This window comes from Miniopterus schreibersii, assembly GCF_964146895.1.
Source record: "Miniopterus schreibersii genome assembly, chromosome: 15".
NCBI lineage: Eukaryota > Metazoa > Chordata > Mammalia > Chiroptera > Miniopteridae > Miniopterus > Miniopterus schreibersii.
The window spans coordinates 7,258,394-7,275,746 of record NC_138115.1 but is presented as its reverse complement, the minus strand read 5'-3'; the positions used below and the strand labels follow the sequence as shown (position 1 = coordinate 7,275,746).

The 17,353-nt window shown below is 48.7% G+C and overlaps 1 protein-coding gene across 16 annotated transcripts in view; it reads right to left on the bottom strand.

The window, feature by feature from the left end:
* Positions 1 to 17,353, bottom strand: part of MAGI1 (membrane associated guanylate kinase, WW and PDZ domain containing 1) — a 511,189-nt gene that overhangs the window by 19,372 nt on the left and 474,464 nt on the right. For 11 of the 16 annotated variants that reach the window (XM_081159072.1, XM_081159081.1, XM_081159083.1 and 8 more), the window contains 5 exons: positions 12,546 to 12,762; positions 9,327 to 9,410; positions 6,512 to 6,603; positions 4,333 to 4,525; positions 1,360 to 1,650 (listed from right to left, as the gene is read on the bottom strand). In XM_081159072.1, coding sequence (XP_081015198.1) covers positions 1,360 to 1,650; positions 4,333 to 4,525; positions 6,512 to 6,603; positions 9,327 to 9,410; positions 12,546 to 12,762 — 877 coding nt within the window. The remainder of the gene's footprint in view (positions 1 to 1,359; positions 1,651 to 4,332; positions 4,526 to 6,511; positions 6,604 to 9,326; positions 9,411 to 12,545; positions 12,763 to 17,353) is intronic. The other 5 variants (XM_081159087.1, XM_081159073.1, XM_081159077.1 and 2 more) reach the window with 1 other exon arrangement.

The following is a 17,353-nucleotide window of genomic DNA, read 5'->3' as shown; positions in this document are numbered from 1 at the left end:
GTCGAGCCACCTTTTGGAAAGGGTGACGAAACTAACACGGGAGACACTGCAACTGCGTAGGCTCTTCCAGCATCATTTCCACCTTGAGGATAAAATGTGTGGAAACGAGCTCTAAGTTCTTTGAATTTCAGCATATCCGCCTGAGTTTGCATTATTGGATGTAACATTTTGGCAAAATTTTTTAAAAGAAATTCAACAGTTTTTTTTTGGAATCCAACAGGCAGGTGTGATGGAAAGCTTCCATAATCAAACTCGAGGTCTTGATTAAGTTTAGCCGATCTCCAAGGACAACCCGCATGAGAAAGGTATCAAACAGCAGGTCTGAGGAAAGCTCTGCATAGCTCAGAACAGAAGTCTCATGCAAAGGATCAGGGAAAGTTGAATACATTCATTGCAAGAGCCAGAGGAAAGCCATCAAAGGCCAACTGTGAGGGAAGACATTCAATATTCATTCAATAGCACACAGCCTCCCACCTGACGTATGGGCTCCTTCCTTCTAGAAAGGGAAACAGAATCTGAGCATGGGGACAGTCAATATGTGGACCTGAAGAAAATAATTTGGGAGTTCTCACCCCTCTTGCCTTTTTATTTTTAAATTGAGCAGAAAAGTCTCCGAAACTAATTTTAAAGACAAAAAAACCTTGCCTCGATGTCATGTCACCCACCCATGACACGGATTATCCAAGTACACAGCTCACAGAAGCACTGTTAGTAAGGGGTGCTTGTTAGGGCGCCACACAGGCACAGGCCTGACCGCCTCCGGGGGCAAGCGGGGGCCACGGGAGCAGGGAGCTAGGGGATGGGCCAGCGGCTGGGCCTGGCCAGCAGCCTCCCTGTGGATGTCACCCGGGGACAGAGCCGCGGTGGTTTCACAGCCGGCCCAGCCCTGCCCGCCTCCCAGCGTGTTCCCCGTCGGGCAGCCAACGCGCCTGGGCGGTGACACATGACTACCAGCGGAGAAGGGGGACCCTTCCTGGGCACCCCATTCAGCTGGAAACAGTCACAGGCGGCCAGGTCCTGGGGTCCGCCGGTGAGTCCAGCAGGGCGGCAGCCTCGGAGGGTGGACACGGAGGCTGCCCGTCCGCCGGGCCCGGCCCCCGGGAAAGCCGGGGACCAGCCCTGCTGGGCTCGGCGACGACCACGGCGCCCGGACTTTAACTAGACGGCTGGCCAGCCAACAGTAAAAACGATTACTTAAAATTAAGACCCAACACTGTCAGACGGGGCGGCGTGGAGAAAGGGCGCAGGCGGGGGAAGGGGCGTTTCGCAGCGCCCCGCCCCGCACGCCGGTTCCCCCGAGGGCTCGCGGCCCCGCGCGCCCGGAAGCGCGGACCCCCGCGGCCCCGCGAGCCGACTCACCGAAGGTGGTGCCCGCCTCGGGCCGGCTCACGGACGACACGATGACGAAGCCGAAGCCCTCGCTGTCGCCGCGCCGGATCTCCACGTCGTAGGGCTGCGGCGCGGGGCCCACGCCGCTGCCGCCGCCGCCGCCGCTGCCGATGCCGCTGGTGCTGCCGCTGCCCGAGCTCACGGTGCTGAGCGAGTTCTGGCTGCCCTGCGGCGTGCGCTTCTCCTCCGCCAGCGACGCGGGCTGCGTGCCGCTGTGGTGCGAGGACGCGGGCGAGGGCACCTCGGGCTCCGCTCGGGGCGCTGCGCGAGACGGCCGCTCAGGGGCGCATCCCGCGCCGCCCCCCGCCCCGCGCCGCGCGAATCCGGAGGTGAGCCTGGCCCCCGGGACCCGGGCTCGAGGGCGTCACACGCAGCTTCTCGAGCAAGGACTTGCTTTCCAGTATCTACTGGCACCCACCCCGCGGAAAGACGCCCCGCAGCCGCGCGGAGTCTCATCTCCAGCACCCCGCATCAGTCCCCGCACCCTGCAAGACCCCGCCGGCCCCCCGGGCGCGAGCGAGCCGCAGGCCCGCAGGTGCAGGAGCACGTGCAGGTGCAGGAGCAGGAGCATGAGCACAAGCAGGTGCAGGAGCACGTGCAGGTGCAGGAGCAGGAGCAAGAGCACAAGCAGGTGCAGGAGCACAAGCAGGTGCAAGAGCACAAGCAGGTGCAGGAGCACGTGCAGGTGCAGGAGCAGGAGCACGTGCAGGTGCAGGAGCAAGAGCACAAGCAGGTGCAGGAGCAGGAGCAAGAGCACAAGCAGGTGCAGGTGCAGGAGCAGGAGCAAGAGCACAAGCAGGTGCAGGAGCACATGCAGGTGCAGGAGCATGAGCACAAGCAGGTGCAGGTGCAGGAGCACGTGCAGGTGCAGGAGCAGGAGCAGGCGCAAGAGCACAAGCAGGTACAGGAGCACAAGCAGGTGCAAGAGCAGGTACAGGAGCACGTGCAGGAGCAGGAGCACAAGCAGGTGCAGGAGCAGGTGCGGCCCACACCCCGGACAGCCACCCTCCTTGCCCCGCAGGTGTGACCCTGGCTGCCCATTCCTGTTTCCGTTACCCTCAAGTCTCGGTTCCACTCAGCTTTCCAGATTTTGCTTTTGAATTTTCCACCAGGCAAGAACATAAACTGGCACTACCATTAAGGCTGCCACACTGGGGGACTCCTGACACCACCGGTCAGAGGTCCGCGTCCTGGTTTCCCAGCGTCAATGATTTGCTCTGATCACACAACTGGATACATTAGCCTCCCCCAGAATTCCAGTTTTATGAAATTCCCGTTTGACTGCTTTGTCAGGTGGACAGGGTAAAACACTCTGAAATGGCCACCAAGAGTTGGTGACACCAATTTGTGCTTCATGCCAAAATCAAACTGTGAGTTCAGCTTTTGGGTAAGACTGTATTTATTCTGGAAAGCTCCTCCTCTCATAGGCTTCCTTTTTATTTTAGTAAAATATAGAGAACATAAAATTTGTCCTTTTACCTATTTTTAAGTGTACAGTTAGTGGCATTAAGTACAGTCACACTGTTGTCAACCATTGTCACCACCACCACCTCCAGAACTTCATCAACACCTTCCTAATGGAAACTCAATGTCCATTAAAGACCAATAAACCATCTCCCTCTCCGTAGCCCCTGCTTCCTGACTGTAAATCTGACTACCCTAGGCACCCCATGAAAGTAGACTATTATAACGTTTGTCCTTCTGTGACTGGTTTAATGGTCTTTTCATAGATTTAATATATCTTTGATCCAGAGCTAAAAACCCAAAATACTTAAGATTTTAAAAACAATTCTGAAATAAACAAAAATCACATTGCTCTACTATTTTTATTTGGGCCAGTGTAGTAAAAAAGTTTTCATCACATCTCAAAAGCCTCTCCTTACTGACTGCTACTGGCTGCATGGAATACTCTGTGAAGAAGGATTCTGAGGCCATAAGTGAGCTCTAGGGACCTAACTGATTAACTCTGATTTCCATAGCTGCAGTGGGCAGGACTCGCTCTCACACTGGAATCTGACATCTTAATCCTGTAAGTAATTATATATCATTTAAACAAGGTGCCAGTTGATTTTATATCTGGTATTTGTTTCACTATTAAAACTATGGAGAATTTCATATCACACTTCTTCAGTAATTCAACTAATACAACACTGATCGGCTTCTACTGCATTCTGGGCTCTGTCTTGAATATTTGGAGGTGGGAGCTGCAGACAAAGACCCACCAACAGTGTGCTTTCCGGGAGCTGGTGAGTGAATGGCAAGGACAGACATGTGCATGGTAAGCTGGCACTAAACGGCAGATTCTGCCACAGAAGTAAACCCTGATTCACAAGGATGGCAAGAAGGGAGCTCAGGTGTGGAGGCGGCTGGAGGAAGGAGGGACTATCCGAGGGTGACACAGAGAAGGTCATATTTGAGACTGCCCTGAAAGGATATGCAGTATTTTGAGAACTCAAGTACTTGGAAGCCTGTAGGAGGAAAGAATCAAATATGACCTAGAACCAGGCAGTGTGCACCCTTCTTGCAGAGGGAAAAAAAATCTTGCTTTAATACGTGTGACTGTCAACAACAGAGCACAACCTAATTTTTGTTCTCTTAATTTGAAGTTAACAATTCTCCTGACTCGCAATGACCTCTTCTGTTGGGAGTGATCATCGAATGAGGAGGATGGCTAAGTTCCAGGTGGCAAGGTGTCGGGGGAGGTAATGCGTTTCTTCTAGAAGTCTGTGCCGACCAGGTACGCACGGCACACTGAAGTACTTCCGAGTGAGAGCGTTGCAGGGTTTGAGAAAAGCAAACCATCTGGAAACTCTGAGCTTAGTCACATTTGCAAACATTTGCTAAACTAGATGCTTGAGGAGGCAGACACAGGAAGGGGCCCTTTTCTGAGCACCGAGCGGCAACGCCTTGTCTGAAGGGATGTATGAGAAACAAGAAACATACCTGAAAACACCACTTTCCGCCGCACGGTGAGGTTGACATGGCCCTGCTTGGCCGCTTGCTGCATAAGCTGCACCACAAGCTGGTGCGATTTCCCAATGACCGGCGTCCCGTCCACACAGATTAACTCGTCCCCAGACCTCAGGCGGCCATCGGTGTCAGCAGCACCCAGTGGCACGATGTGACCGATATAAATCTGTTGAGTAATTGGATGACGGGTAAAACACTGACCTTCTGGTTTGCTACTAAACTGATAGACTTCACATCTCTGAGAACAATCATTCATTCATTCATTCATTCATTCATTCGTTCGTTCGTTCGTTCGTGTCTGCGTCCATGCCACGACATTTACTGAGTGCCCGCGGGACAGCAGGCACTGTGCCGGGTGCTACCACAGTTCTCACGTGGTGGAGGAGAGAGCTTTTTCATGTTTGGTTCCCTGACACTTATCTGCGGTGATGATTCTCTTTTTCACCTTTGCAGAAATAAAGCACTTTATTCCTTTCATTTTTAAAACCCTTTCTCCTTTTCTGTCTACCTGAGAACCCTCCTTTCAGAAAACTGCTAATTATAACAGTAACACTACTTTTCTTTAAAATCCAGCACTGTGCCTTGCAATAGCGAATGCACAACAGATACTGTTGAGTGAAAGAATGAATCCAGCAAAGTGGTCTGACACCCGCCTTTCTGTCCTCTTAGCGCCCGCATCCACGCAAGCTTTATTTAGTGTCTTATATTTACCACCCACTAACCTTGAGTTAAAATACTTGTGCCTGCCCCGCCTTCTCGCTGGGTGACAGTGCTGCAGCTACCTTGGCATGACATGTACAGCTTCCCAAAACCTGGGCCGGAGAGTGGTTAGGAATATGGACTCTGGAATCAGACCCTTTCCAGTCCTTCCACGGCCTAACTCTATGATCTTGGGCAAGTCAATTAACCTTTTTGTGTCTTTGTTTGATGATTTCAAAACTGGGGGCACATTCATAGCTTTGAATGGATAAATGAGAAAATGTATGTTAAAGCCTTTGGCATAGCATCTGCCACAGAGTGAGCACTCGATAAATAAGTTATTTTCATTGTGATGCGGGAATTAACAATACATTTCTTTAGTTCTCTCTTCCCCTTTCCAAAGGATTCTGTGATGTGATACTAAGTTTATTCTGAGGAGGAGGCCCAGAGGGGTTACCTGTCTCCTGAGCCTTGTTTAGGGTTCTTCCTCTCCTGCTGTCAAGACAGGGGTCCTACTGTTTCTAATCTCTCGTGATGTGATACCTTCTGAGGTGCTCGCAACCTGGTGCTACTCAACATACACAACTGGTCATTGTTTTCTCAGTTGATACCAATTCCTTTCTTACTTTCTGGTTTTATTTTCTTTGATGGGCAGCTCCCACTTTTCATATATGTGAATAGAAACTAGTGAAAGTGAGGGTTCTTATGACTTCCATTAAATCTATCTTTAATCCTAGCTCTAGAAATCATCTCTCTTGGTGTCTATGCCCCTCAGAGACCTAGCCTTTCCCCGGATAATCAGCAACCGAGGCAGCAGCAGACAGGAGCTGACCTAATGGTCATGGGTCTGGACCTCTGGCAGGATAGAGATAACATCTTGCCCTAGGTTATGTTTCAGCTCCTGAGCCCTGAGGTGGAACGACTCCCTGGCTACTTCCCCATGAACCAGACAGAGGGACACTAAAGCAGACCCCAGAGCTGTCCCCGAGATCTGAAAAAATAATTCATTACCCTTATCTCACCTCTGACCAATCAGCTCCCAGCACAACCCCGAGCCCCTAACCCACGGTGTCTTGTGATTTTGCCCCATAAAACCTGTATCCCACACGCCATGGGGGAGCTCGGGCTTTGAGCCTTAGCTTCTGGTTCTCCTGGGTGGCACCATCATGATAAAATGGCCAACCTTCCTCCACGGCGATTCTCGGTGTCTAGCATTTGGCTCAGCCAGCGCTGGTGGATGAGCTCTTTCTGTTCTGTAACACTAGTCCCTTCCCCTCAAGACAAAAAAGCCCCACAAAACCTAAAGAAAAGTTCCACTGCTGGGATGACGTGGTCAGCATGGCCCCTCGCTGGACTCAAATCTTGGGGATTTGTTACTGCTGCCAAATTGCTTTGAAGTCCCAGAAAACAGCACTGGGTGTGTGTGGGGGGAAGGGGGAGACAAAAGACTCACAGGTTCCCCTGGTTCATTTCCACCCAGAATCCTAAATCCAAATCCAGTCTCTTTTCTCCAGAGAAAGATGTCCTGTTCTTGGTAATCTGGAACTAGAGAGGAAAGAAGGAAGAGAGGTTATTTTTCTGCTAAAAGGATTCCCACCCCCAAAGTCACACAGTTACAGGACCGACACTGACGGTGCTTGAGCAGGTGACAGTTTTCTAACACAGACAAGGGAACAAAGTAATCTGGATGTGTGACGTAACAGAGGATGCTGGGTGACAGTAAACAGAGGGAGTATCATTGAGCCCTAAGTTTTTCCACAGGACTAACCGACGTTGGATAATTCCTAATCCAGCCCGTCATCATCCCCGCCTAGGCCGGAGACGGGCATTGGCGGCTGTCCTCGGTGCTGCTGCGAGGGGACCGGATGAGAAGCACCGCGGGCGCCCCACACAGCGGCGCCCGTGCCCCAGGAGAGAGCTGCTGAGTCGGGGGGCCTCTGGCGCAGGCACTGACTCTGCGATTCAGGGATAAGCCGCCTGATGTGCTAGCAACCAAAAGAAGGGCGAGCTCGGGGCAAAGAGTGTTCCCCTGACACACACACGCCTTTCTAGACCAGCAATGCCAATAATGTAACTTGTGATCATTTTTGCCAAAAAAGTTAGTCTTAAACATCCTAATATTTCCAAACTTGCAAAGTTTACTAGGGTTTCAGCACTATTACCAAACAGGAGCCAGCCTTCCATTTCTTTGAGATTGATGGTGACAATAAAGTTGTTCTTTGTCAATGAACCACATTGTATCATTAAAATGAGTGACTGCTTGACTCCAGAATTTGCCTATAATATCTCAACATTAGAAGTATTAATTTATTATTCAATAACTTGATATTTTACTTTTAAAACTCATTATTGCAGGGTTTTAAAATAAAAAAAAATCTCATTTTTTAGAAGAAAAGTACTTTCTATAAAAACATGCTTGCTGCGCACAAAACTGTCCTATATACCACTCTGTTACCTAAGGTAATAAAAAAGGGTCATTTCTTTTTTATTCTTATTTAACATACAGTGTTCCATAATCTATAAGTGAAGTATCTTTTATTTAAAGAGAAAAAAATGTAGTTTAGTGGCAGTGAATCTTAAAAATGATTTTCAAACACTGTTCTGTAGGCTTTCTGGCTCATTAATAATTGGGTTTGGGGCTGAGGCAGTGTGTGGGCCTGAGCCTGGATTCTCATCTCCAGTTCTGTACCATGGAACACGGAGGAGGAGGAGGTGTTTACGTTTCGAGTTGGGGAGAAATGCGCCCCTTTAGTGCCTCACCCACAGGCTTAGAATGCACAGTGAGCGAATGCGCAGAGAAAGCAGCAGCTAAGGAAACAGGTAGGTACAAGTCAGGGAGGTCTGAATCTGAGCTATCTTAATGCCAGGGCTTTACACGTTGCTTTCTACCCAGTGCTCTTTTATTATAATTGCCGAGCTAAGCTCCTAGAGGCCACGGAACACGGAGTTAAGCTGCTCCATAGACACGATTTGAGAATTATATTTTCTTGAGCATGCTAAGGCAACACTATTTTCCTTCTGTTTGAGTATCTGGCTAAGGGTATTTAGTGTAATAGACTCGTGGAAACAACAAATTAAGTGAAGTTGGGTCTCGGTCTTCAGTTCACTGAAGCAGGAGGATTATTACCAAAATGGACCTGGTGCCTTCCTGCCGGCACTGGGCTCCCGGCAGAGCGGCTGGGAGTCAGCCGAGCCTTTCTGAACAAGCAAAGGGCTCCGCAGAGACCTCCAGCCCAGACTCCCCTTTCTTAGCATCGTTTAGCACAGGGACAGCTGCCCATCCTAGAGTGACACCAAGCGTAGCAGCTTTTGCCTTATCGCTCACTCGGGGGGAGCTATCACTGTACGGGTGGGTGGCTGTGGCCAGCAGACGCAGGCTTATCAATCAGGTTAGTCCGTAGGAAAAAAGCATTTGTTTCTCTCTGAGAATCAATGGGAAAATGGCAAAATTTATTTAAAAAGCAAGATGCCCAATGACACCAAGAATGTTGAGGACTCCAATGATTAGCCAGGAAAACAGAGACAGGGACACAAACACATACACTGACACACAGGGATGTCGCAAAGGAAGTCTTTTGGCGCCGTAACTTTGGCATTTTAACAATTATACTTTTCTTCCACCGACCAAATGCCACGCACAGAAGTACGTCAACTTTGGTGATACATCGGTAGTGGGTCACACGGAATCACAGGCCTTCTCTTTCTGTGTCCTCTGCTGCCAGGGGCACTGAGGTTTCTCAACTACTCCCCCAGATGGCTTGTTCTCTTCTTTATTTCAGGCAGATTCTATTTTAATTGCACTTTTAGGAGGCAGCGGAGTAGAACCAAGTTTTTGATGTTTATATCCCGTTGTTTTTCTTTCGAGTGAGGCTAAACCAAAAAGAGCTAAGAGAATCTTGTCCAGCTTTTTTCACTTTCAAACCCTTGCACAGGAGACAATCTCATCAGTTAATCTCGTTTGGCAAGGCAAGTGACACCTCAAAAAGCGCTCAAAAGACTTCCTTCGCTAATTTGAAGGAATGGAATCACCAGGTTTGCAGAGAAACCTCCCGGTGTCTCCATTACTGAAGATGCACATTCCCAGACTTAGCAAAAACATGCCCATCGCTTTTTATTTCATCTTGTCTTTGGTCTCTGCCTGGTCAACAAGAACACCAAAACACTTTGTTCGTGACATTTCTCTTTGAGTTTCTCCCAGCCCCCCAGACCAATGGGAACATCAAACAGGATGAATATAATGGAGAAACAAGTTTTTAGCGAATCCTTACTCTGACATTCTCCAAAACTCGTGGAATTGCTCTCTCTCTCTCTTTCCCCCTTGCTCAGTCCCGATGCAGGCGAAGGTGACATAGCTGGAATATTAATTTCACAGTTTTGCAAAGCTTAATGTATGTGCTTTCTCTCTGTTCAATTTAATTTCATTTGATTGATAAGGAACGTGCAGTTAAGCTCTCACAGTAAAGGTCATGCTGCTGTGGGTTTTAAAAGATTGCAGTTTGATTCTGCTTTATTTTTTTCTTTTTTTCATGGTGCTTTTCTTGTCAAAAAGTTAGAATTTACAATTGTACTGCTGAGAATTTCATAGAACTCCCATTACCATTTTAGACTCTTCATATTTAATTAAACCCCAAAGTACACATTCTCGTATGACTTTCTTTTAATCATGTCATGAACTTTAAATTTGTCTAAACCCTTACTTCCTTTTGAAAAAAAGTAAGTGTACTTTTGTAACTGCCACACTACAGCATTTATTTAAAAGAGTAACAGGTTCCTGATGGACTTCATGCTTGTGCTGATACCAGTTCAGATGAATTCTAGGCAGTTCAACCAGAACAGTCTTCCATTTAGGGGCACAAATCATCAGATCTGGCCAAGGTCTGAACACACACAAATAAGAACTGTCATAATAGCTCTTAAAACCCAGAAGTACACCCAAGCTTCTGAAACGCGCTTTGATAAAGCAGCCCACTCACCAGTTCCAAATCTGAGGCATGACTCCCCCGAGCAGCGCAGGTCTAAGTTGGTTAATGTGACAGCTTTAACATTTTTTCTTTCAGAACTATTTTGTGACCGGGCAACATTTCAACTGTAAGTTTTAGACTTTCTTTTATAGTAAACACTACTGGATACTAGCTGGTCCTGAACCTTAACTAGTGAGACTGTATCAGTGTCATTTTTAAAAACATGTGCACACAATAGGCATGTTACTTAGGAAAAAAAATACAAAACAAGCAATATGGCTTTTAAAGGACCTCCATGCCTGCCTTCGTTTTTAATTAAACACTGAAGCCCTTCAAAGGGATTTATTAACACGTCTGCACATCAGATCCATCCATCTGACACTGCTGTTTTGACAGATGAGGTACCAACAATATGGTAGTTTGCACAGTATTTAGACCATGTGAAGGAATTGGATCAGAGTCTGTGTTAATTGTCACATTGCCCTTCTCAATAAAATGAAATAGAAGGAAAATATATTTCTCCCCAAAGGGGGGATATAAATTAAAGATACAATTAAAGTACTATAGCTGACTTCAACTTTCCTGAGTACTTTGCTCAGTTTAATGTCTTGGGGGGAGGGGCAGTGAATCACATCTTAGGCTACACACTGTATTTGTTTTTTTTTTCAAAAGACAAGACAAAAAAATCCATCAAGAGAATGGCAGAGACTGATCAGAGATAAAGCAAAATACTAATTAAAAGACAAGATTAATGTAGGTTCATTCATAGGTTCTGTGAAACGAGGAAAATCTGTGACAGATTCAGAATAATTACAATTGGGGGGTCATCATTACCCTCATTTAGTGGCAAGAAGAAATCCAAGTAAATCTCAACATCAATTAAGTTGCTACAATCACTCAATTACGGAGCCTCCAATCCCCCAAAAGGAACTGGTTCTATTTGTGCGGCTAGATCCTAATCTTCCAGATGTTAAAGAAAGTGAAGACACAAGACTGGCCCCATCCCAAGTGTTCCAGTCTGCCTGCCACCTGAGCAATTCTGCCGCTTACGGCAGCTGGCTGTGGGAAGACTACATGTTTTTCTTAGAGTCTGAGGGTTGTGGTGAAGACTTTAAATAACAAATTCTGAAGAAATTTTGCTTCTATGAAGGTAAAAAAACAGCATCTGAGCTGGACCTCCTGTTCCCTGGATGGTTAGCATTGCCTGTCGACTTATTTTACTACGAAAAGATTCATAAACGGGAAACTCAGTCCTGCACGTGCCCTGTGTGGAGAAAACCAGGGGCACGGCCCATGAAGCAACATCCCAGCCTCAGTGGAAGTTGGGCCGTCGACTGGAGAAGCCGCCCGGCTAAAGAGGAATGCGAAGAGAATGTGGCAGTGTTCCCCTTTGGGAAACATCGCTTCAACGAAATCTCTACAATTGGTGAGAAGACACAGTGAGAACAGGCTCCAGGTTCACACTCAGTAACTACTGCTCTCAAGAGAAGCTGCAAGTGGACCTGCATTTCCTGGGGCCTGGCATCAGGGTTGCTCCAGGGGGGCTTTCTCCTCTGGGGGCCCAGTAAATCCCTTCTCAACTTCTGTGGCTTTTGCCAGCGTAGTGAGCCCTTAGTCAAAAGTCTATTCCGCTCCATGCACTGTTGTAACGAGAAGGCCATGACTTCCTCCCCTGGGGAGGGCAACAGTGGCGGGCCCGGCGGGGGTCACTCTGCAACTGGACAAGCAGCTGGATTCCACTTGCCTCGTGCCCCTAACCGCTGAACTGCACCCAGCAGTGCAGCCAACCCTCTTCCTCAGACAGGGGTGCTGGCCTCACCCCGTTCAGTTTGGGTCGCAGGGGCGCTGCTTCAGCAAGGGAAATGCTTCCCGGCTGCATCTGAGTGGGGGGCAGAGGCTGGGGGGCCGCCTCGCCCCACCCCTCTGGGCCTCAGCTCTCCAGGGGCCCGGCCAAGGGGACGGGCAGAACGATTCCCTCTTCCCTCGGTTTAACTGGACCCTTGACAGGCCTGGCCTCCGTCGGGACAGTCTCTCCTGCCCCAGGCCAACCAGGGAAAAGGAAGCACGTGACCTCCACCACTGCCTCATCCTGACCACACGCGCGAGGAAGGTCAGCTGCAGCCACAGCCAGGGCCGTCTGTATGTGTGCCCCAGAGGAAGGCATTCTAGGGCCTTTCACTGGAAATAAGGTAAATGAATATTATATTCATGTTCTACTGCAGATCGGAGCTGTTTCACAAGAGCTGCCTCAACCTCCACTTCTCTTAACTGAGAGGGAAAATAAACCCATGTTCATCCAGGCCCTGTATCTGATGACACCCATATCTACCCTCCCCAAGCTGAAGATGTAATGGAGCCTCCATGAGTATCCAGCAGATTCGATCACTGCTGCTAAGCTTTCCCCTCTCACCTTGGTCTACCTCTCTCCAGTCCACATACTGAAAATCTATTTTTAATAAGCCTCGAGAGGAAGTTGAAGCCCCTGAGGTGGGGCTGCGGACAGAACGCAGCCTGGGTGCTACTCACGTCGGCTTTCATACATGCTCCTGGACTGGGCCCAGATTTTAAAAGGATCTGGTTTTTTCTGCCCAGAGCTGTCGGCCTGATCTGCAGCGGGGGCCTCTGCAGGCGGGTACTCGGGGAGCACCTGTGCGCTGTGGCTGGGGGACGCCGTGTGCAGGCTTCGGTGGCTGGAAACGCTGTGCTGGGAGCTGCTCTGGCTGTCCTTTCTTTCCAGTGGTTGCTGAAAGGAAGCGAGTGAGAGGGGTGAGACGTGAGGGTTATTATTGCTTCTCTGGTGGGTGTTTCCACCAGCCTGTCTTTGTTCAGCACTTCTGCGCACACATACACAAATATATCAACAATATTTTGGCTTCCACCTTCCTCCAGCTAATGCTGAATGCAGATAAATCCCCAAGTGATTGGCATACAGAGAGGGGGTGGGCCAGATGCAAAGACATAATCACAGACCATACTGCGCTCTGGGCTGTGGCAGAAAACAAATCCAGTTTTCATCATAGGTTCTTGGCTAAGACACTGGGCTCATTTATGACAAGATGTATCAGTTTCAACATCCTCATTTTTTGACAAAATGTGTGACATAAAATACCATGAGTGGCTTAAATGTAAGGCTTTGATATCCGAAAGAAACATAATCAGCGCTAAAAATGTTTTTTGGGAATCCATGTCTTCTATTATTCTTTTGATAATACCTGACTCCTATTTAAGGGCTTGTCATCAGTTCTTCTGGACTCTAACAAAAGGGGATCAGCGCTTTTAAAAATCATTAAGTGTGCACTTGAACTTATAAGTATATAAGTAACAATTATATGAAGAGCTTTCATAATTCTTGGGTTATCAATTTTGCAGACATCACACGTCACTTCTTGATCTCCTGACACTACTGTTGGTTGAAAACCAACATCAAACTTTATATACGGGTTGACCTCTGGGGGTCCGCCTTCTTAGATTTGTACCCTGTCCAAAGTCCAAGTGGTATTCAAAGGGAAAGAATTTCATTAAATTTCAACAGAATAAGCCGGTGGTCCTTCAAACCTGTGGAACAAATGACCCTTCCCATTCTGTGAAAAGCTCACAGAGAGCAAAAACTAGGGGGAGGAAAAATACCGGGTGGGAAATAAAATAATTTCAGTGTTTATTTGCTCTCGTAAAAGACTGGGGTAAGCCCAGGTGTTTCGTTTCCCCCATTCAAAATAAAATCCTGGAATCCTGCCTCTCACACAACAGGTGCTATGTCCCTACACTTACCTGCTGAAGAGCATCCTACAGGCACAGAGGACAGGAAGGGGCATCTCTGTCTTGCCTTACAGATGTTGTATAGCTTATGCTTTTTAAGGACTTTATAAGATCTTTGACCCAGAGCATTGTGGGTCTCTAAAGTTCTTTATAGAATCAAACTCTTCCCCTCAGTCTTACAATGAATTCCAGCATTAGTTCTTCCTCGCTTTCTCCTAGGTCTCCTCCCCTTTTCAGTCCCAATATCAATGGAAATTTCCAAGGTCCCTTCCATTTAAATCTCAGGTCTCTCTGCCCTTCTCCTTCCAGTCTTTAATTTGAAACAAGTATCTGAAGAGAGCCCAAGGTAGGACAAAAGCTTCATGTGCCCTTGACAATTACAGATTACAATCTGAAATCAGGTTTTGGCAAGGATTCAAAGTTGAAGAAAATTGGGCATGCATTTAATGAAGGTAAGACAGACCATTTAAAATGTTACTTGGTGTGCCGGCGGGAGAAATTTGAGGCCCACATTCTAAACTAGCAAAGAGGTCTTGGTAAAACTGTATGAGGGGTTTAATTCACTTAGGCTCAAGGAGACAGCATGCTCTGGGGAAGATGCCAGGAAAACAGTCTGGGTGGTGACGAACACCATCATAAACCCACGTTATCGTGGTTCTCTTCTGAGAATAAAGAGCTCAGCTCAGACCTGGGTGGATCAGCATTCCAAAGACTTGGAATAGAACTGGGTTCTGCCAACTTCCAACAGCATCCTCCCCAAGAGTGACCAAGGCTCTTAGGGCCAGCTATCGGATTTCTGCCTTCTTGCTTCTCCTGGAGACATGCTGAAGATTTTCAGAGTCAGAAAACATCAGTGACAGAATCTCCATTCTCTTTTGCATGCACATGGGATTTGTTTTTCTCTTCGCTGTGGTCTTTATAAGCCAGCACATGCAGCACCGGCCCATCTTGGGCGTGCACACACATTAGCATAAATATAGAAACGGGATTCGGGGTGGGTAACCCCCTCTTTATACTTTCCTATATTGCCTACTTTTTATTAGAATGCACAGAGAATGCTTCTTATCATCGAGACATAATTTAAAGCTATTTTCATTTTGAGATTAATCTTGGTAAAAAGAATTAATGGGATTGTTACTTTCTGTTTTTTACACTTTGGTGGCACTTTGTTTTCATTCGCTTCTGGGAGGGGGAAGGAAAGATTTTTAAATGTAAAAGCAAAGAATTCAATCAAGGGCCTCCCCGTTTTCCCTGAGAGCTGCATTCCTCCCATTCAAATGCCCATCCACTCTTGGTCCCTCAAATGAGTAGCAAATGTCAGGTTGCAGGGTCTGTCTACTGACACCACCACCTTTTCACAGTTAGATCTCCAATCCTCCAAGCTCCAGTCTCCTTTCAGACTGCTGTTCACAAAGTGTCATGGGGACCGCGAGTGAGCTGCATCGCGGGCTCACCCGAGGGAAATGTCACACCTCCTCCTTCGCTGGGCTACTCTGCAGTCCTTGGACACCCAACTTCAACCTCTTCCACTCCCTCCGCCTCCTGAACTGGAGAAAACTATCTTTCTGGCAACCCTGCCCGACTGAGGGAGTCTGATAAAGACTGGACCCTCCCCCTGCAGAGTGCAGGGAGCCTCTGCATGTGCACACGGGCCTCTGTATGAGCACACGGGCCTCTGCACACGCACACAGGCCTTTGTACACACACATGGGCCTCTACACAAGCACACGGGCCTCTACATGAGCACACAGACCTCTGCACACACACATGGGCCTCTGCATGTGCACCCACAACGCGTGCACAGAGGCGGCATGTCACCTCACGGTGTTCCAAGACCCTTCGATGGCTGTCCCAGAGTAACAAACTTCTGGCATGGAGGAATGGATCTCCTTAATTGAACTGAAGATATGACTTTGCAATAAACAGAGGTGTGATGAAATCTACTGGAGATTGTTTGACCCATTTTTCCAGTTTAAACACCCCTCCTCTCCTCCCCAGTGAGTGAGTCATGCAGGTCCAACTTAACACAGAATGACAGCTACAGTCTGGAACCAGTTTGCAAAACTGCCTCTCCATCAAAATGCACTCCTGCAGCCCTTTTAAATGCCACCCAAAAGTGGTTCCTAATTTGGAAAGTGTAGTAAAGCAGCACCCTGAGCACCTGCTCTGAGCTGTGCCGCCAAGCTTTCGCTACCTGGCATATTCTCACCACAACCAGCAGCAAATACACAATAGTGTGGGAGCCTGTGGGATTTTCCCCAGGTAAGAGTTCACCTTACTATGTTTCATCTCAAGTTCAATTTTGAAAACCACTTACTTTGAAGATGCATGCCGTATTTAATATTGTGTTGGCACTCTGAGCTTTCTGAGGCTACATTCCCTGTTATGTGTGTATGTGAAAAAGTCCAAAGTATGCATTTCTATTTTCTGTGAGCACGCTAATTAGCTTTGACATTGCTTTTATCTGGTTAGAGCCCAGAACTGTCCAGGAGAAAAGCCCTGTTTATACCTCACAGGTTACGGTCAACGTGTGCGCCTCTCCCACAGTCTGCTCTACCTCCCGGGAGACCTGGGCCGCCAGAACACACTCACTTCTGAACTAGTTATAAGATCAGGATTGGATATGCACCTGATGTGACTGTCATCTCATTTTCTAGGTGAAAGACTGGCCCCAAGACAAGTATCTGCAGTTAAAGATACACTTCCAAGTCTTTTGAAGTGACCCATGCACACTGAGAACATGGTGCAGGGAGCAGCCGGAGCACCAATGACAGAACAGCCCGCCTCGGTCCCCGGAGTCACTACCTGCAGCACTGAGGCTCATGGAGACATCCTGACCTCCCGCTGGAGTCACACCTAAGGGACGCTGTGTGTAAATAGAGGCGGCAGCCGAGCTCTAGGACTCGGGCCTCCGCGTGGGGCCAGGGCTGTGTCCCTGCGTTTATGCCAGGTGAGTATTAATCAAATACCCCTAACAGACTGATGACATCCTGCAGTGTCCTCGGGCGGGCAGCGAGAGGCCCCCAGAACGCTGCACCCGCGGAAGCGGCACGTGTGGAGTCTTCAGAGCAGAGCGAGCGCGGGGCGGGCCGCTGGAGGGCGGGTGCGCCGAGCAAGGGCCGGGCGTCTTAGAGGAACCTGGAGCCAGTGAGGGCCTTGGGGGCTCCTTTAGAGTCTGGGCTTCGATCTTAGTCCAGGAGACGAGGAAAATGCTAATGAAGGAGCGGCAGGTATGCCCCAGGAGCCGGTTCGCTTCTGGAAAGTTGGGCCTGGCTGCGGGCGGGCGGGGAAGGCTGGCGGGGCGGGATGGAAGCAGGGAGCCCGCAGGGACACCGCGGAGGGCCCAGGGGCCCCGAGCGGGCTCATGCTTGGGGAGCGCTGGTGATGAAGCAGAGGGACGAGAGACGTCAAAAGACATCTGGTGCCGGAGTCAACAGGCACTGCCCAGAGACTGACCAGGGGGCAGAGCAGGAGGAGGAAGACCTCCCGAAGGTGGGCATTCGCCCCAGGTGCCAGCCTGAGTGGCTGGTGGGACAGGGTGCCACGTAGTGAGACGAATATTTCCAATGCTAGCTGTT